At 39.1% G+C, this 20,595-nt stretch overlaps 1 protein-coding gene across 2 annotated transcripts in view; it reads left to right on the top strand.

The window, feature by feature from the left end:
* OSTF1 (osteoclast stimulating factor 1) overlaps nt 1–20,595 on the top strand; it is a 61,179-nt gene that overhangs the window by 27,727 nt on the left and 12,857 nt on the right. For both annotated transcript variants that reach the window (XM_027549481.1, XM_027549482.1), the window contains exons 2-7: nt 3,658–3,704; nt 10,360–10,410; nt 13,323–13,386; nt 15,215–15,268; nt 16,746–16,853; nt 17,753–17,802. In XM_027549481.1, coding sequence (XP_027405282.1) covers nt 3,658–3,704; nt 10,360–10,410; nt 13,323–13,386; nt 15,215–15,268; nt 16,746–16,853; nt 17,753–17,802 — 374 coding nt within the window. The remainder of the gene's footprint in view (nt 1–3,657; nt 3,705–10,359; nt 10,411–13,322; nt 13,387–15,214; nt 15,269–16,745; nt 16,854–17,752; nt 17,803–20,595) is intronic.

Genomic DNA, 20,595 nt, shown 5'->3' on the forward strand with positions numbered 1-20,595 from the left:
ATGAAAGTCATCTGCTTTTCCTCTTTATGGTATTCTTTCATAACCTCTGCCTGTTCTTTGTATTGTTTTGTTTCAACTTGACTCAGCCTTGAGGATGGAATAAATTAAGGCCTCAGACTTTTATGATACATGGGTTCAAAGGGATTCTTAAAGGGCGAATTCTCAATATTAATTGATTAAAAGATTTGTATGTGAAAATGTTTTCTGCAACATTACATGAAGAGAACATTCCCTCATGTGATGGCCTGAAGAGTTGCCTGATGCTCTCTGCTTAGTATAAATAGAGATGAATAAATCTCCAACTTTCTTCTTAGTTGTATACATTTTATAGTAAGACAGTCACAAAAGATACAGTTACAAAGAATCAGCAGCTTAGTCCCACTCCATTTAATTTTTCTCCAGGTTTTAAAATTTAAGCTCATTAAGTTGACATTGGATATTGTTCCCAAAGTCAGCCATCACTTGTCTCATCACTGCCTTGCCCTCAAAGGAGCAAGAAAGTTCTGTCATTACTGATTTTGGTCACCAGTGTATGCTTCTTTGTGTAACTTCTCCTTGGAAAGTTTGACGTAATCAAGACAGTTAATCTCCCCTTAGACAGTTAGGTCAGCAGAAAATATTTCTCCTTCCATTTAATGTTTCCTTTCTTAGACCTAAGGATATGGGGGTGAAAAGCAAACTCCAAATGAAAAAGAGTTTTCACTTTTGCTTCTGGAAGTGGCACTAGAATTCAGATTGCAAAAATAATGTTTTTTTGCAGCCACACCAAGTAACGGGATTTGAGCAGCTCTTCTATATTAGGGTGTTTAAAAGAAAGTGATTTCCTGTACCTCTGTGCCTCCAGTGAAAATATCTTTTTTGTTTTCATTGATAACAAAAGTAGTACATGCTACTTTTATTAGTAATAATGAATTTAAACCATGTATGTAAAGTAGAATGTGAGGATTCCCATAATTGGTGTTTCCAATCAAGATGTGTGTGGTCAACATAAATGGATGGTACTTGGCATACTGTTCTATAACTTGTTTTTTCCCACTGAATATTTTACAGGCTCTTTGCCACATCAGTGTCTGTGAGTCTGTCTGCAGCATTCTTTTTAAATGACTCTATCATGTAGATGAATTGGAGTTGATTTATGTAGTCCCCTCCTGATGGACATAACATCACTTCTCATTTTCTCATGTTCTAAATTTGTGTTGTTCAAGATGCCAGCCACCAGCCACTTGTGGCAGCTTAACTTAATTCAAATTAAATGATGTGTAAAAATCAGTTCTTCAGTCACATTAGCCATATTTCATGTGCTCAGTAGCTCTGTGTAAGTAGCACAGATGGAGAGCTTTCCCATCATTATGTAAAAATGTATTGCTGCTGCTGCTGCTAAATCGCTTCAGTCATGTCCGACTCTGTGTGACCCCATAGACGGAAGCCCACCAGGCTCCCCCGTCCCTGGGATTCTCCAGGCAAGAACACTGGAGTGGGTTGCCATTTCCTTCTCCAGTGCATGAAAGTGAAAAGTGAAGGTGAAGTCGCTCAGTCGTGTCCGACTCTTAGCGACCCCATGGACTATAGCCTACCAGGCTCCTCCATCCATGGGATTTTCCAGGCAAGAGTACTGGAGTGGGGTGCCATTGCCTTCTCCGAAAAATGTATTAGACAGTGCTATTCTAATCTGGTTTTCAGACTGCTTTTTGAGTGCATGTTCCTTTCTTTTATTCATCCATTCTTCATCCCTTCAGTAAATAATTATTAAGTGCCTCCTATGTGCCAGGCATTGTGCTAGGTACTTCGATATACCACGCATAAAACACTTGCCCTCATAATTCTTAATATTGTATCAATGAAAGGTTTTAACTGCTTCCAATAATGTATTTTTGGTTTAGTCGTTAAGTCATGTCCAACTCTTGCGACCCCATGGACTGTATGGTTCCCCCTGCCTGCCAGGTTCCTCCGCACATGGGATTCTCCAGGCAAGAATACTGGAGTGGGTTGCCATTCCTTTCTCTAGGGGATCTTTCTGACCCAGGGGTTGAACCGGGTCTCCTGCACTGCAGGCAGATTCTTTATTGTCCGAGCCACCAGGGAAGCCCTATATGTATTCTATATCATGCTGTTATATTTTAAAACATGTTAAAATAGGAATGAAAACAAATAAGATAAAAATGTACAAAATTCCACTGTAAAAAATTTTTTATTGGGATATAGTTGATTTATGGGCTTCCCAGGTGGCTTAGTAGTAAAGAATCTGCCTATCAAGCAGGAGGCAAAGGTTTGATCCCTGGGTGGAGAAGATCCCCTGGAGAAGGAAATGGTAACCCACTGCATTATTCTTGCCTGGGAAATCCCATGGACAAAGGAGCCTGGCAGGTTACAGTCCATGAGGTCGAAAAGAATTGGATATGACTGAGTGACTAAAGAGCAGCAGCGGTTGATTTAAACGTCGTGTTGCTTTCAGGTGTACAGAAAGTGAATCTGTTATACGTGTATCCACTTGTTTTCGGATTCTTTTCCCATATAGCCCTATACAGAGTACTGGGTAGAGTTCCCTCTGCCACACCGTGGTCCTTATTAGTTATCTGTTTAAAATGTACATAATTTCTGAAGTAGTCTTCCCACCGTGGGAGCCACTGTTCCTAATGGTGCTCTTGGACTAGGCGGTTATCTCTAAAGGTTCTTCCAGTACTGAAATTGAACTGTTGTCACATTTTAAGTAGGTCTTTGATTTTGATATTTGTAGGCTTTTCCCTATACTATCTTTGTTCTTATCAATTTATTTAGCAAGAATTTATTAAGTTCGTACTATATGCCAGGTAGGTGCCAGGAGATTGAACAGGTCAGGGTTCCTGCCCTCACATGAGACAGGCTTGCACATCAGTTATTTCTGATACCAGGTATTCTGGAAATGCAGCGAAGGGACATATAAAAAGGGAGATGGCTTGGCAGAACAGAAGATGTGTGCTGTTTTGTTATGTACTCAGTTGCTCAGTTGTGTCCAACTCTTTGCGGCCCCCTGGACTGTAGCCCGCCAGGCTCCTCTGCCCGTGGAATACTGGCGTGGGTTGCCATGCGCTCCTCCAGGGGATCTTTCCCATCTAGGGACCAAACGCATGTCTCTTGCATCTCCTGCATTGGCAGGTGGGTTCATGGTTTGGTAGAACAGAGGATAGTTCTCATGAACATGACTCATTTGTGGATTGCACTCTGTTGTGGGACTTCATGGAATCATAGATTTTTCCAACAGGTAGTTTTTTTCTTTCTGGTATTTCCTTTCTCTTGGAAAATATAAAATCATGAGCCATTGATTTAAGAATATTTAATTACTGTTAATTTTCCCAGTAAGTATCTTTATGTTAAACTTAGATCTTTGGGTTGGAGAGGCTTTACATAGGACAGAAGCTGAGTACAAATAATTAGGTAGCTCCTGTTGTTTGAGAGAGGGAAGCAAAATCACCCCCCAGAGGTGTGTGTTTATTCATACTTTAATTTAACAAATATTTAAGAAAATACCTTCTATGTAGAAAAAACATTTAATTCCAAAATAATTTCTCAAGAGGCTTTTAGTTAGGGAATTCTGAAGAATATAAAGGATAATAAATACTATTTACCAAAAATTAAGAAACGAAAAAACTGATCATGTGTTTTTTGTTTCCTTTCTTTTAGGGCAAGTTAAAGTGTTCAGAGCTCTTTATACGTTTGAACCCAGAACTGTAAGTATATTGGTCCCAATACTGACGTAAAGGGACTTCCCTGGCAGTCCAGTGGTTAAGACTGTGTTTTCACTTCAGGGGACACAAGTTTGATCCCTAGTCAGGGAATCCTGCATGCCATAGGGTGTGTACTTCCTTTTGTCCTAAATGGCCATGACCTGCTGCAACCCTTGAATTGACTATGGACAGAGTCCCATGTGGTTCAGCCCCCTTCTAAGTCCTCCTGTCCTCTGCTCCTTCCTCTTGGTGGATTATTCCAGTCTAGATTTGGTGCGCAGTAGAACTCACCTATGACCTCTTTCTAGACTTATGGCTCTGCACCCCTCTAAACTCTGATTACACCCTTCTTCTTCCATAAAGACTTTCTGATCATCCCCCAGTGGAGTGAGATGTCTGTCCCTGCTCTGAATTCTACACTTGGCTTGAAATCCTGCTTACCAGCACAGTGTCTAGGGTGGAGAACACAGGGGTTTCAAGCTGCCAGTAGCTTTAGGACCCGCTCTGCCTCTTTTAACAGCTGTGTGACCTGTTAAATTCAGAAATTACCTAACCTCTGTGCTTCAGTATACTTTTCTGTGAAGTGAAAGTTATAATAATAATTTCATAGAATTTTAATGAGAATTAAGTGATATTATTGTGTAAAGCTGCTATTACTATTAAGGAGTCATTGTTACTGTTAGAAGTAGTGCTATGCTATGCTATGCTAAGTCACTTCAGTCGTGTCCGACTCTGTGCGACCCCATAGACAGAAGCCCACCAGGCTCCCCCGTCCCTGGGATTCTCCAGGCAAGAACAGTGGAGTGGGTTGCCATTTCCATCTCCAGTGCATGAAAGTGAAAAGTGAAAGTGAAGTCGCTCAGTCGTGTCTGACTCCTAGCGACCCCATGGACTGCAGCCTTCCAGGCTCCTCCGTCCATGGATTTTCCAGGCAAGAGTACTGGAGTGGGGTGCCATTGCCTGTGATTTCTATATTCATAGACTCTTGTTGTTCAGTCACTAAGTCGTGTCGGACTGCAGCACACTAGGCTTCTCTGTCCTTCAGTATTCCTGGAGTTTGCTCAGACTCATATCCATTGAGTCAGTGATGCCATCCAACCATCTCATTCTCTGTCTCCCCCTTCTTCTCTTGCCCTCAGTCTTTCCCAGCATCAGGGTCTTTTCCAATGAGTCAGCTCTTCACATCAGGTAACCAAAGTACTGGAGCTTCAGCTTCAGCATCAGTCCTTCTAATGAATATTCAGGGTTGATTTCCTTTAGGATGGACTGGTTTGATTTCCTTTCTGTCCAAGGGACACACAAGAGTTTTCTTCAGCACCACAGTTTGAAAAAAGCATCCATTCTTTGGCACTCAGCCTTCTTTATGATCCAGCTCTCCAGCTCTCTTAACACATATTTTTGATTGGTTGATACATTGATTACTTTAATTCAACTCCAGTTCTACTCCAAGATGGAATCTCTACTGCTTTTTAAAAGTCTTAGTTATTATCAAATGCACAGGAGGAAATATAATTCATTGCATGCTAAGTCGTGTCCAACTCTATGCAACCTTATGGACCAGAGCCTGCCAGGTTCCTCTGTCCATGGGGATTCTCCAGGCAAGAATATTAGAATGGGTTGCCATGCCCTCCTCCAGGGAATCTTCCCAACCCAGGGATTGAACTTGCATCTGTTATATCTTCTACATTGGCAAGTGGGTTCTTTACCACTAGTGCCACATGGGAAGCCCATTTAACTCATTCGGGTCTTTGTTTTTGACCACAGCACACAGCCTGCTGAACTTCCCCAACCAGGGATTGAACATATGCCCCCTACATTGGAAGTGTGGCATCTTAGCCACTGGACCACTAAGGAAGTCCCTACCTCATTAGGTTCTTTGAATATTCCCCATTTAAAATGCTATTTTTAATATCCATGGTCCTGAGGATCCTGGACTATAGAGCAGTGCTGCCAATTCATTCTGTATGTACTAGATGGTCATTAATGACTACCCCATGCCCTGCTGGCCCCACACTCTGCTCCTCTCCATCTCCCCTCAGTCCAGATGTTAATGGGGAGGCATCTGGCTGAGCAGGTAGCCCCTAGGTCTTAGAGGGTCTTCCTGACTGGTTAAGTGCCTGTGCTTTACCAGTTGTTCAGTATTTTAAACATCATCCCAGAACTAGGTTAGTCTTACATTTGTTTTCTGAATGAGAATTTCTGTTAGACAAACTCAGTTTGGTCTCTCCCCTGAGACCAAGTAGCTGTCTTCTCTAGTGGGATCAGTGTACTGCCAATACATCCTAAACTCACCTAAAAGTCACTGAGACAAAGCAAGTTGGAAGGGCTGAGCTGTGAGAATATCGCTGACATGTGCAGTACCCCAGGAAGACCTGGGTCCAGTTTTTTGCTATTGTACTACTCTCAGGAATAGGCACAGCAATGCCCAGCTTTCTTGGTGAGCCACTGAACAAGTAGGACACTGGAAGCTTGTCGCTCCTGGTTCTTCTGGCCAATCTATTTCTTCTCTGTCTTGCTCGAAGGTAAGGTAGTCCTGGCACTACCCAGCCTTGTTTGGTTCTCATTTCTTGCCCAACCCTCAGTCTAATAAACCACCATATAGAGGTCCTGCAAGACTGGATAGACCAGTGTACAGTTGCACTGATGCAGAGAGGGCAGCATTTCCTATGTGCTGGATTTATGTTGATTTCTGCAAGGAAACCAGTAGGACCCACCTCTATCATATAGTGCTTACTGGACTCCTCTAGGTTTGCAGCACTATCTGTAGTGGAAGGAGCCCTAGAATGGGATTCCAAAAGCTGTTAGGAGCCCAGCCCTACCACTCACAAACTGTGTGATTTGTGGCAAGTTCTTGAACCTCTCCAAGCCTGCTTGTGAGATGGAGATTATACCCATGACCCAGCCCTCCCTTAATGGATTGTTGTAAGGATCAAATGAGATTAAGTATGCTTTGCAGGTATAGGGTACTGCTGTTGATTTTGCTGTATTGCATTATGTTGGGCTAGGGTAGGGAGAAACAAGAGATAATTTCCACAGCCATTGCCTTTTATCCTGGTCATGACACCATGGCAACCAGTAATGGCTATGCAAGATGCTCCGGTATGACAGAAAGCAGAGGTGGCACTGAAGGACAGGGACCCCAGAATCTGCCTGTCATGGTTCAAGTTCAGTGTCTACTGTGTACCTGCTGTGTGGCCTTGGACAAGCTCCTCAGTTCTAATGTGATGATAAGAATAGCACCCACTTCACAGTGTTGCTGGTGAGATTATAAGTGTCCAGGTCAGTGCCTGGCACATGGTAGTACTATAAAGTGCTAATGAAAGCATCTGTAGTGAATTTGATCTTTTTTCTTTTATTAATTCTTGGGACTCCAGATTGACAAAAGTGAAAAATTTTAAAAGGATGTCACAGTCTTTCCAAAAATTTTCATAAAATATATATTTGCATAAACCAAGAAAATTAATGCCTTGAGAATTATATGTTACCAAGAATATATGGAATAGGAACAAGGATATACATTACCAAGTTTGTACTCATCGCCATAACATCCCAGTGGCCAACAAGTAGGAGACAGGAAAAAAAATATGGTTAAAAACCAAAGAACAAACTGGAAATAGAGAAGTGCTTACTTGATTGTGTCACTCTTTTCCCATCATATTCCGTGAATATGATGCCAGGAATTTAAAAGTGGATCCTCATTGAACAGTTTACATTAAGTGTCCCACAAGTGGTTTCTTAATGGAAAATATGAATATTGGAGATAAAAATCTAACTTTTAAAACCATGAAATTGCCTTGTTGTCTATACTGCCAGCAGTCTGAAGAATTTGATGGAGCACCTCCTTAGCTCAGTTAGGGAAAACTGCTCCTAGTTTCTTTGCAAGAAGATATTTTACTCTTACTAGAGAGTAGCATTGTGTGCTGGGAGCTATTGATTAAAAAGAAAGTAAACCATCCATTCTCTTTTCTCTGGCTGAAAAATAGCAACACTTTTTCTACCTGACTGAAATCGACTGCCTATTGTTGCTGCCTTAGTTGAAAAATAAGTCTGATCTAATACATGGCTGAGGCAGACACCGCTACTGAACAGCATTCATTAATTTAAAATCTGAAATAGCGCTGAGAAGTTTTGAAATGACTGTACTTGGTGACATTTTACAAATCATGCATTTTACCAAACCATGAATGACAATAATTATTTGAGACCATACAATTTAAAATATTGAGGTAAAATTCACATAAAACTAACCACTTTAAAATAAACAGTTCAGTGACATTAGTACAGTCACAATGTTGGGGAGCTGTCACCTCTGTCTATTTCCAAAATATTTTTATTATCCCCAAGGAAAACCCTGTACCCATTAAATGCTTACCTCCCACTCTTCCAGGCTTTATTCCTTTTTATGATGAAGACTAATAACAGGGACTCGCGCGTGTGTGTATATGTGTGTGTGTGTGTGTGTGTGTCTGTGTGACTCTGTGTTCTTTGTTTCTTTTTAAGTCATTTGTTTGGTTCTTTGTTAAAATGTACCTTTTTTTCAAGGGTGAATGATCTTTGTGGAAATTTAGGCAAACTTGACCTTTGTGATTTTAGAAGGTCAGAACTGTCGGTAGAGATGACTGTGTCACTTACACATAAGCACTGATTGAGGAGGATTCATTATTAGACATAAGTGGGCAAGGTTAACTTCTATTCAAGACATTGAAGTCTTTCAGAACTCTTAGAAACTCAGTTACTCCAAAAAAATGCGAAGTTTTCACATATACCCTGTTTTCTTTACTTCCTTACATTCTGCTTTTTGCTCTCCTCCCATTCTTTACTGTCATCTAAAGGAGAGAGAGTCTATTCAGATTGCCAACGAAGGCCAATCTTACTGTTGTAGGGGTGGCCGCTGTGTCCTGCCGGGGATACTGTGGTGGAAAGTGAGTTCCCTTTCTGGCCTCTGACAAGTAAGCCAGTTTGCAGAAGGGAACTCCTAAAGTAAATAGTTTGTTTCTCTAATTATTATTTCCATCACACATTGGTTGTAATATTGAGCATAGATCATCAGAGCATTTTAGAGAAAGATTAGAGAAAATCTTAGAAGGCTTTACTCTCTTTCTTCTAAATGCCTATTTGCAGTAATTTTAAAATGTATGCCATTAATCTATATAGGTTCAGCTGATTTTGCATAGATATACTATGTGTAAGTCTAGTGTCTGCAGATCGAAGTGTAAATTCAACAGATGTTTCAGGAAGTGCTTTCTAGAAGAACTCAAACATTTTTTGGTTTCCTTAATCGTTTGCTATTTTATATATGAATGCATATTGCATCTAAATATTTATGAATTGTGGTTGCTTAAAGCATGATATACTATTCATTTATATTCAAGGAAAATAAAATAATAATAGAGATTATCTCTGAAACTAAATAAACTACTGGTACAGAGTCACATTTACTGCCCAAGTCTGCAGCTGAGAGAGCTCAACAAAAGGAAAATGAAAGAGTGAAGTAAAATTTGTTTCACTAGCATAATTGTTATTTGTATGGAATAGTAACCATAATCAAAAATATCAAAGCCTTTAAAAAATATTTTTCACACTAAAATTATGAAAGTAGTCCATGCTCATTATAGAATTTTATTCATAATTTTGATCTTATCCAGTGTGAAATTTTGTGCCCTACACTTTTCACTCAATATGGTAATGTAAACATTTCCCAATATATGAAACTTGCTCTCAATAGATATTATATATATATATGTCTGTGTATAATTTTTTTTTTTTTTTTTTGGTTGCGTGGCTTGCATGATCTTAGTTCCCTGACCAGGGATTGAACCTGGGCCATGGCAGTGAAAGCACTGAGTCCTAACTACTGGACGACCCGGGAACTCCCTAGACATCATTTAATTTAATAAAGTTATGCTGATAAATGTTATCTACTGATGGGAAAAAGAAGATGTTTAATCAAAGTGCCTGGCTTTATTCAAAGAGTTTGGTTGGTCCAAAAGCACATATTGTCCATGTAATCAATTAACCCTTTAGAACTGCTTGTGGTCCAGACTGAGTTACTGCTTTATATCTTTCAGCTCTTTAGCTTTATTAATGGTTGAATTATTTATTAACTGTTTTCATATATGAGATGTTCATTCTCTCCGAGCATGAAGAGATAAGGTAATGGTTTTCTCAAAATAAGTAGATAGTGATGTTGATATGAAAATGTTTAGATTTGAAGCCTAATCATTTTGGAGAGAGCCAAACTTCTAGCTGTTTTTTCATGGTTTTAATTGTAGACATTGATCCTTTTATGAAAATATATATATCACCATTTGAAATTTTATAGTAAGAAACTTTTATTAATAATCCTGTTTTGGCATAAAAGTGCCTTTCTTTTATTGTGCAGGAAAATAAGATGTGTGTATGTGTGTTTGTGGAGCTGGGAATTCTTATTTGTTATGTTAAATCTTTGAAGCTTCTCATGGGAAGATTCACCTTATACGTATGTTAATTTGTCAATAATGTTTTGTTATGTGGTTATGTGCAGATTTAAGTATGTAAAAATCTATGCTGCCTATAAGGACATTTTAGAATTTGGAATTTATGTAATTATTTTCATGATTGTGTTCTAATTCATGAAAAAAATCGCATAGAGTAAAACTTAAAGTTTTTTTTCCTTCAGCCAGATGAATTGTACTTTGAAGAAGGTGATATTATCTACATTACTGACATGGTAAGCCCAGTTAATATTTTTTCATACCAGGCATGAATTAAAGATATATAAGACTATTTTTCAGTACATTATTTACATGTACAGCTTTATAGAAATACATACACCCAAGTCGATTCACTTAACACAATTTGTAATAGCATAAGATCGGAAGTAACCCTTATGTCCATCAGTAGGAAAATAGTTGAATGAACTTTGCTGTATATACAAAGAAAGTATTATTCAGCCATAAAAAGGAGTGAGGAATATCTCTATATAATATTACAGGGTAATTTAAGTGAAAAACAGCAAGGTGAAAAAATTGCAGATAGTGTGCCTTTTCTTATCTAAAAAAGGATGAGAGGATATACGTATACTTATTTTCCTCAATTTAAAATAAAAAGTCAACGGAAGAGTTACACATTTTTAAAAAGTAGTTTCCTCTCTGAAAGGAAAGGGAAATAGAATGGAGGAAATATATAGACGGAATAGAGACTTGCAAAAAAATTACATCTTGTTTTGGAGAGCACACTTTGTAATCCTGTAAAACTTTTGTGTAGTTATAAAATTGAATGATAAAAAAGCAGTACCTGAAAATGAAAAGCAGAATGAATCAAATGAACTTAGTTGTATCCCAGAGAGGTAGAACACACAGAAAGGAACTATTTCAATTGACTTTAAAACTCGGCATTTTGACTGAATATCTCTAGTCAAATAATATAAGGAACAGAAAGAACTGCCGCCCCCACATTATAGACTGTTTTTAATTATGATGTTGTTGGAGAAATGTTGGTATTGTTATTCTGAGATTGCTGCAAGCATGTTGCAGTTTAGAGCAAATGAGTCATTAGGTCAATGATGTAGAAAACTGGGAGTTTCAGTCTGCAAGAAAGGGTATATAGATAGATATAAGATCAATGAACTTAAGTAGCTTTACATTTGAATTCAAAGTGTGTTGTTTTTTACCTAAAAGAAACAAAAATATTTCTTAATCTGTCCTTTGAATAGGTGAAAAAAAAAAAAAAAAAAGACCATCCTGATAATAATATATTTCCCATTAAAAGAAAAAAAGTTCTTTTGAAAAATGTCTGGTACTAGGTTGAGAGCAGCAGAGGTATAAGATAAGCCCAGGACATCTTCCTATTAGAAAGCAAGGAAGCCAGCAAAGACTATGAGGGTCACACTGGAAAAACACTGGAACTAAATAGAAGAGGCTGCCACTAGTCAAAGATAGGACAATTTTAGCAATCAGTTAGGGCGACAATCCCAAGGATTGAAATACATCTACTCTGTTTAAATTCATGAGCTCCTAATGGTACTTAAAAACAAAACTAAACATCATTGGTCAACCTGAGAGAATGCTAGGGAACCAACTTTTTATTCTGGCAACTGTTAAGGAAAAGAATCAATATTTGTTCTGCCTTTTCTTTATGAACTTTATCTCCGGGTCACGTGAGAGTTGATGAGGAAAAGTTTGTCTTTAAAGTAATATTCTAGTTATTTAAGGGCTTTCCTGGTGGCTCAGCAGTAAAAAAATCCACCTGCAATGCAGGAGACACGGGTTCAATTCCTGGGTCGGGAAGATCCCCTGGAGGAGGAAATGGCAATCTCATGAACAGGAGAGCCTGCTGGGCTACAGTCCACGGGTTTCCGAAGAGTCAGACACAGCTTAGGCACTGAGCATGCAAGTGCATACTAGTTATTTAAATGAAGAAGGAATGATAGAATTAGAATGTCACCATTTGCAAGCCTTATGAAATAATGGATCCAGATGCTCATCATTGGTTACTAATGCTACAAATAGAGAGACCTAGACACTGAATGTCTCCTGATGGAAGAATCAATGCTACAGATGAAATAATCTTGCTGAAGTTGAATCTGAATCTAATTAAGCCTTTAGAACTAATCAACACTTTTTAAACAATACAAGGTGCAAAGGAGCACATTTTTTTTTATAACAAGGGATGCAACATGCAAAATCCAGACTATTTGAAACTCTTCAGAACAAACTATTTTCTTCAACAAGCATATTGTGAAGGAGTGAAAAAAAAAATAAGTGAAGGGGGAAAATATAGACTAAAAGAGACGTAAGAGACAAATCATCCAGTCATAGTGTTTGGCCTTATTATGAGACATATCAGAAAATTTGAATATTGTACATATTTGATGATATTAAGGAATTGTGGAAAAAACTCTAAGCTGTGATAATGGTATTATCATTATGTCTTTGAGAAAGTCCTTATCTTTTAGAGAATCATATTGAAATATTTACAGATAAAGAAGATGATGTCTAGAATTTATTTCAGAATAATCTGAAGGGGAGGGGAGTTGTAAGTGAGGTAATACATTAAACAGTATTGGCTATGAGTAAATAATTCATGCAGTTAAGAAATGGCTATGTGTAGGTTCCGTACAGGTTTGCATTTTTTTTATGATTAAAAAGTTACCAAAAAAACCAAAAGTGAAATAAAGAGATCTTTAGAAAATCAAATATATGTATATCTTGAGACTAAGAAATTAGACTTTGGGCAAAAAAAATCCTATAGATAGTCTGAACTAAACATAATTGTTTTACTTCTCTTTCATATTATCTTTGTGTGATTTGTTTGAACATTGGAACTCTTCGATTGAAGTGTATTTGATTTGTTACAGGCAGATGTGTGTATATTTGTAATTTAATGATAAAGGGAATGGATAACCATAAGTAAGGAAACAAGAAGCTTGATCAATGTGACCAGGGCCGATGGAATTACTGTTCAAAGCAGTAACTCCACATTTGAATTGGAAGCGTGTATTTTATCTAAAAGAAGACAAAAATATCTCTTGCTCTAGCCTTTGAAAAGGCTAAAATGAGGCCAGCATGAGCCACATGGTTTTAATAGTGATTGAATGTAAACTGGATTTGGTGCCACTTAATTTAACTCTTCTTTCACCAGAGTGATACCAATTGGTGGAAAGGTACCTGCAAAGGCAGGACTGGACTGATCCCAAGCAACTATGGTAAGATGGCTGCAGTGGCTTTCTTGGGCTATATTCTGTGCATTCTCGATTATCTGGTTCCTGAGACCTTTCTGCTTTCTCCTATGGCTGAGAAATTGATGGAGTCATTGCTAGTCTGAGACATTTTCTACTCTGAGCCTTCTCTTAATAGAGTGGTCATGGACCCTGGAGGTGCTTGAACTTGACTCTTTGGCTTAAGAAAATGCCCATTGTAACATTCTTGAAAGAACTTAAGGTTTCCAGGGAAATGCTTTTGGCTTTACTTTATTCAAGGTTAGAACATTTTTCTTTTTTTTTACTTTCTCTTTTGTTTTTTAGACTAGCCCTTTCTTTAGTAAGTTACTTTGCCTTGTTATGTTAATTAATGTCTGGGGCAGTGATGTTCATTAAATGAATAATAGCACAGTGAGACGTGAGCCCTTGCCATGAAGCCACTTCTAGTTGCAAGGAGGACAAAGCAGACTTTGATAGAAATCTGCAAAGTAAAAAGTGTACACAAATTGATAAACCAAGGGTCCTGGTTTTTAATTCTTCTTCTACTCCTAACAATGAGGGACCTTACTTAAGGGACTTATCTGGTGCCCGTGGGACCATTTCTCCATCTGTATCATGAGAAGTTTGATTCAAATCACTTCCAAGGTTCCTTTGGACATTTTAATTAGATATATCCTTGGACCAATAGTGCTTGCATCAGGCACTAGTTCCAAACACTGTAAGGTGACTTACGAAATTTCTAGGAAGCACTTCACAGTTCCTAGGGGAGGAGAGGGGAAAGGAGGAGAGGGGAAGGTTGCAAAGGAGAGGAGGGGAGGGGAGGAGACAGAGGAAAGGAGTGGAGGGGAGCAAAGGGGAGGGAGAAGGGAAATGAGTAAGGCTAAGCCCTTCACACAGGGGCCTCACTTACCTGGTCTAAGGGCCATATCATTCTGGATTTTAAAAGGCTTTAAACATTTCTACACTCCTCTTTGAAATCCCAAATAAACAACTTCTGTGCACTCCCTTCCCAGCTGCTCAGAGACACCGAGGGTGCAATATGTTCCTCAGTTGCTAGATCCCTGGTAGCCAAGGGAGTGTCCAGTTACAGCCCTCTGGTGGGAGGGGTGCATCTGAAGTCTCATTTGAGCAACAGTCTTCATGTGGTCACTCCTGCTGATTCTGTGACAGCAGTGAACACACCTTTCTTAGAGGCAGGTAGGCGTGCTGATTGTGCTGATTGCCCTTTCTGAATACAGAAAGCAAAATATTCCTGCTTTGCCCCACCCCTCTTATGCATGCATACAAGGGAAACAATTATTTTCAGCCATCTTCAAAGCAGGGTGTTTTTAAAGAATGTAAAAATGAATCTCGAATGCTTTTGCAGTTTCCTGACTAAATTTCTTGTTGAAATATTTGAGCAAGCTAGTATGCAGGCCTTGGATCTGTGTGTTTTTATTTATTGTTGTTCAGTTGTCCAGTAGTGTCCAACTACTGCGACCCCATGGACTGCAGCCCACCAGGCCTCCCTGTCCCTCACCATCTCCCGGAGTTTGCCCAAGTTCATGTCCGTTGTTTTTATTTATACTTCGAATTAATTACTGCACTTATTTCTGTTTATACTCCCAGTTAATTGTGTTATTGTCTTAACTTGGTTTCTTTTGACACATTTAGCTTCTTTCAAAGCATAAAACATCACTTTGATTTTCTGCCATTTTTAAAATCCACAGTAAGTCAGGGTAGCTGTATGGTGGAAAGATCCTGGCATTTCTGAAGCTTGGGTACTAAGCTGGTTTCACGGAATCCTTTGAGTGGCCTTCTCAGCATTGATTTGCACTTTTTCTTTTCAATCTAGTGGCCGAGCAGGCAGAATCCATTGACAACCCATTGCATGAAGCTGCAAAAAGAGGTAGGTATGATTCTTTTTGATTGAGATAAACAGTACTGTTAAACACACAGATAATAATTATATAGTTTGATGACTTTTGACAAATGTATACACCCGTGTAACCAACACCCAGGTCAAGATCCAGAACATTTGCATTATCCCAGAAAGTTCCTTTCCTAGTTAAATCCTTGCCTCCCACAAAGACAGGCTCCATTCTGCCTTCTTTCACTTTACAGAAATGTGTGATTTTAATTTTTAAAATGTCAACAAATACTTTTGAGCCCCTTACCTGCCTTGTGCTTAGTGGCAAGTGGAAAGGCATGGTCTGTGACTTTCAGAGCTTAGAATCTAGCAGGCAGAGATGTGTGTAGCACATCTTTACAAGACGTGATAAGGACCGTTGTTGAAGTGTGGGTCAGTTAAACAGGCTCTAGAGGCCAGAGTGAGTAACTGGCCTCATTCTGGGCAGAGGGTTGGGGCTTCTCAGGGGTCTAGGCTCTGGGAGAGTGTTGGTATAGGGCTGGTATGTATGGGAGGATGGACTTGGGGAGGAAGGGAGCCACCGGAGATGGGATTTGAATTGGGCTGGCCAAAAAGGGTTTGGATTTTTTCTGTAAGATGTTATAGAGTACATGGGACTTGATCCTATTGATCAGTGGTTCTCCACTGAAGGGTAATTCCTCTCTTCAGACTTTGGGCCATTTGGCAGTATCTCGAGGGATGCTGGCACCTTTTGGGTACAGGCTGGGGGTGTCACTCAACACCCTGCAGTGCACGGCACTGCTCCCATAACAGAGAATCCTCCAATGCCAAGTGTCAGTTTGGGCCACTGTTGAGAACCCTGCCCTAAGATAATGGGGGTTTTTGTCAGGCTACAGTAAGCTCCCATTTAATTTTAGATTTTCTTGAAATCTGAGTATATAAAAGGAAATTATTGGTTTAGGATTATGTGTAAATATAACTACTAAATCGACATTTTTAAATTTCTAGATATTTAAAAAAATTTTTTTTAAGTAAATATTTAGGGCATTTAGCCAGAGGATTTTAAATTAATAGCTATACTTTAACATAAAGAACAGCACTTAGAGTAGGTTATTTAGTTTTTATGTCCTTGTAGGAACTGAAAGTGTGTTTTAAATATGAATATGAGTAGTGTCTGCTTGTTCTTAGGTTTGATTGTTTTTTTTTCCTCCCCAAAGTTTTAGGAGTTCACAAAGGAAAAACAGTTTTTTCCACAGTGTAAAAATACCTTAAATAGACCCATTTTAGCAACTGTTCCCATTAACCTACCATTAAAAATTGATGTGAATGCTTTCCATTAATAAACTGGAAGTCAAGATGCACCATAGAGAATGCATTACAAGGGCAGGTTTTAATTTCAGACTTGCTGACTAATCCTTTGCAAATACAAATTTAGGCAGGATGAAATTGATTTAAAAGCAAAACAAAAAAATGAGAATATTTTTCATGTGTTTTTATAATTATAAAACGTTTTCAGGCAACTTGAGCTGGTTGAGAGAGTGTCTGGACAACCGAGTGGGTGTTAACGGTCTGGACAAAGCTGGAAGCACTGCCCTCTACTGGGCTTGTCACGGGGGTCACAGAGGTATTGCGTTTTGTTTGTTACCGTGAATGTCTTTGCCACTGAAAATGTGCTTCATCCAGGGGAGCCAGCGTTACAGAAATGAAAAAGAAAACTTGCTTATTCTTTTTAAATTCTTCCGAACATCAGCCTTTTAAAAGCCCAGTTCCTGAAAGTTCTGTAAAACTGTAGGTGGAATGTGACTGGTCAGCCTCACTGTGGGCACCTTTCCACTTAAAAGAGTGAAAGCTTCCTTTCCTCTCTCAGGCTTGGAAGAGCAACAGGAAAACAACAGTAATAGAAAAACACACCCCACTGTCTAACCTCACTGAAACAAGGGCCACAATTGACTCCTCTGGCTTAGTTTATCCCCCAAAGCTTTTACGATTTACATTCTAAGTTTAAGGTTTAGGAGAAAGACAGCATTTGCTTGAGTTGGTGATTCAGTTGATAACTTTCTCTCTTACAGTAAATAATAATGACAGATGGAATTTCTGGATGTATTTCAGCCTGGTGGAGAATCTACCGCAACCTACTCTCTTGCTCCCTCTCCCTACAACACACAGAAAATAATCCCAATAGTATTGGGAAACAAAGAATCCAAAAAGTTAAATAGCATGGCCAAAGGAAAATTTAAGCACAAATTAGTGATATGAATTTTAGGTACCCCAGCAAGTGTAAAAATATTCCTATCACAGATGTCATGTGACAATGCAAAAGCCAAAATATTTGAAAAAAATTATCCCTAAATAATTCTGTTTTTTAGAGTCTTAAGTCTTCTATTTACATAAAGGTTGAAAAATTTGTGATAAGGAGTTTTTTGAAGATTCTTCTAAAAAGAATCCTTTTAAAATTATTATACAGAGTCTTATCAGGCTTTTATTCCCATTCTTTAAAAAAGATTGTTTCTATTTGAATTTCAGATATAGTGGAAATGCTGTTTACTCAACCAAACATTGAACTGAACCAACAGGTGAGTTTGCTTACATAGAAATCGTTTAACCCGCTTGCCTTGCTCTCATAGTACAGCTTATAGGTGTGTAAAATCCTGTCGACGTCTTGAAACTCAATTTTTCCCATTTATTATCTTTCATAAAACTTTTAATCTAAATACTTCAAGCACATAGTTAAAAATTATTTTTGCATTAAAGTGCAAACTGTATAAAGCTCAGAATGCCTGCCACACTTCTCCTAGTATATCACTTTAAGCTTTTGGTGCTTTCCTCTTAATCTTCACATTACTGAGAAATATGTTTGTGGAGCTGTCTCACAATTCACCATCTTCATAAGTGTTTTGGGATCCTATCTGGTAGGTAGAGCGATCCATACTTGTCAACAGCCTGTCATCTTCCACCACCCAACTTCCAATCTCTCCTCCTTTGGTTCTCCTAATATATCATAATTTTTGGTTATATTACTATATGATGCTCATGGTATTGTGGCTGTTTCAATATTGTTCGCTGTTTATATAATTTCTTTTGTTTCTGTATTTATAGCCTTTTATTTAGTACTTTTTTTTTGTATCCAACAAAGACCTCTACACTGTTTTGTACTCTTTTGATATACTTTTCTAAAATGTATATGATAGTTGCTTTCTTGTTTTTCTTTCTGGAATCATACTGAAGGCCTCCATCTTCATCCTCTGATTGGAGCAACTTGATCTCTACTACTCTTTGATGTCTTCCTGGGAAACCCTTCACTGCCCTCCTGTGTTGTGTCCTCACTTTTCTAAACCCTGTGTCTTCCATTAGTTAAAGAACACCTTCAATAGCTTCCTGAGAAAGGGGAGCTTGGGCTTGATTATTTGGCTGATAGAATTCTGGGTTGAATCACTTGTATTTTTGAGCATGAACAGTAATAATTCAGCACTCTTTTTCGACCACCGACTGCCTCACTGTTTGGCCTGAGCACACCTACCAACTCCACCGTGGTGACGACAGAATGGCACAGGTTGCTTCTGGAAAGCAACATTTTTTTGTAAAGCAACATTCTTCTGTAAAGCAATATTCTTCTGGAAAGCAACATTCTTCACCTGTTAGGTGGCTTTTTGGATATGCATGCCCTTAGTGGCCTGGGCAGTTTCATGAGTGTTCTGAAAGTGAACATGAGGATTTGAACCTCTTGATTTGCATGATTTCTGGGTTTTTCCAGGTTTTTCCGGGGTTTTCTGGGTCAGGTGAATAGCGAACCATTTTTAGAGGTCACTGCAGGCCGCTTACCAGTAAAGCAATTATATACATATTTAAAAACATTTCCTGCTATTCACTGTACTGTATCTTTTCCCTCTGAGATCTGTTAGTTTGGTTTTGATCTTTCTTCAAATCAGTTCAGTTCAATTGCTCAGTCATGTCCGACTCTTTGCAACCCCATGAATCACAGCACGCTAGGCCTCCCTGTCCATCACCAACTCCTGGAGTTCACTCAGACTCACGTCCATCGAGTCAGTGATGCCATCCAGCCATCTCATCCTCTATCATCCCCTTCTCCTCCTGCCCCCAATCCCTCCCAGCATCACGGTCTTTTCCAGTGAGTCAACTCTTCGCATGAGGTGGCCAAAGTACTGGAGTTTCAGCTTTAGCATCATTCCTTCCAAAGAAATCCCTGGGCTGATCTCCTTCAGAATGGACTAGTTAGATCTCCTTGCAGCCCAAGGGACTCTCAAGAGTCTTCTCCAACACCACAGTTCAAAAGCATCAATTCTTCGGCACTCAGTTTTCTTCACAGTCCAACTCTCACATCCATACATGACCACAGGAAAAACCATAGCCTTGACTAGATGGACCTTTGTTGGCAAAGTAATGTCTCTGCTTTTCAATATACTATCTAGGTTGGCCATAACTTTCGTTCCAAGGAGTAAGTGTCTTTTAATTTCATGGCTGCAGTCACCATCTTCAGTGATTTTGGAGCCCAAAAAATAAAGTCTGACACTGTTTCCACTGTTTCCCCATCTATTTCCCATGAAGTGGTGGGACCAGATGCCATGATCTTCGTTTTCTGAATGTTGAACTTTAAGCCAGCTTTTTCACTCTCCACTTTCACTTTCATCAAGAGGCTTTTGAGTTCCTCTTCACTTTCTGCCATAAGGGTGGTATCATCTGCATATCTGAGGTTATTGATATTTCTCCTGGCAATCTTGATTCCAACTTCTGCTTCTTCCAGCCCAGTGTTTCTCATGATGTACTCTGCATAAAAATTAAATAAGCAGGGTCACAGTATACAGCCTTGACGTACTCCTTTTCCTATTTGGAACCTGTCTGTTGTTCCATGTCCAGTTCTAACTGTTGCTTCCTGACCTGCATATAGGTTTCTCAAGAGGCAGGTCAGGTGGTCTGGTATTCCCATCTCTTTCAGAATTTTCCACAGTTTGTTGTGATCCACAGAGTCAAAGGCTTTGGCATAGTCAATAAAGCAGAAATAGATGTTTTTCTGGAACTCTCTTGCTTTTTCCATGATCCAGCGGATGTTGGCAATTTGGTCTCTGGTTCCTCTGCCTTTTCTAAAACCAGCTTGAATGAACATCGGGAAATTCATGGTTCACGTATTGCTGAAGCCTGGCTTGGAGAATTTTGAGCATTACTTTACTAGCGTGTGAGATGAGTGCAATTGTGCGGTAGTTTGAGCATTCTTTGGCATTGCCTTTCTTTGGGATTGGAATGAAAACTGACCTTTTCCAATCCACAGTGCCTCAAATACATACTGCCTTTGTTCATTCATGTTTGAGTGTGTCTAGAAGCTCTGTGTGCTTGTGGGGCTTACTGACTGGTAG

Source organism: Bos indicus x Bos taurus, chromosome 8, assembly GCF_003369695.1.
Source record: "Bos indicus x Bos taurus breed Angus x Brahman F1 hybrid chromosome 8, Bos_hybrid_MaternalHap_v2.0, whole genome shotgun sequence".
NCBI classification, from domain to species: domain Eukaryota; kingdom Metazoa; phylum Chordata; class Mammalia; order Artiodactyla; family Bovidae; genus Bos; species Bos indicus x Bos taurus.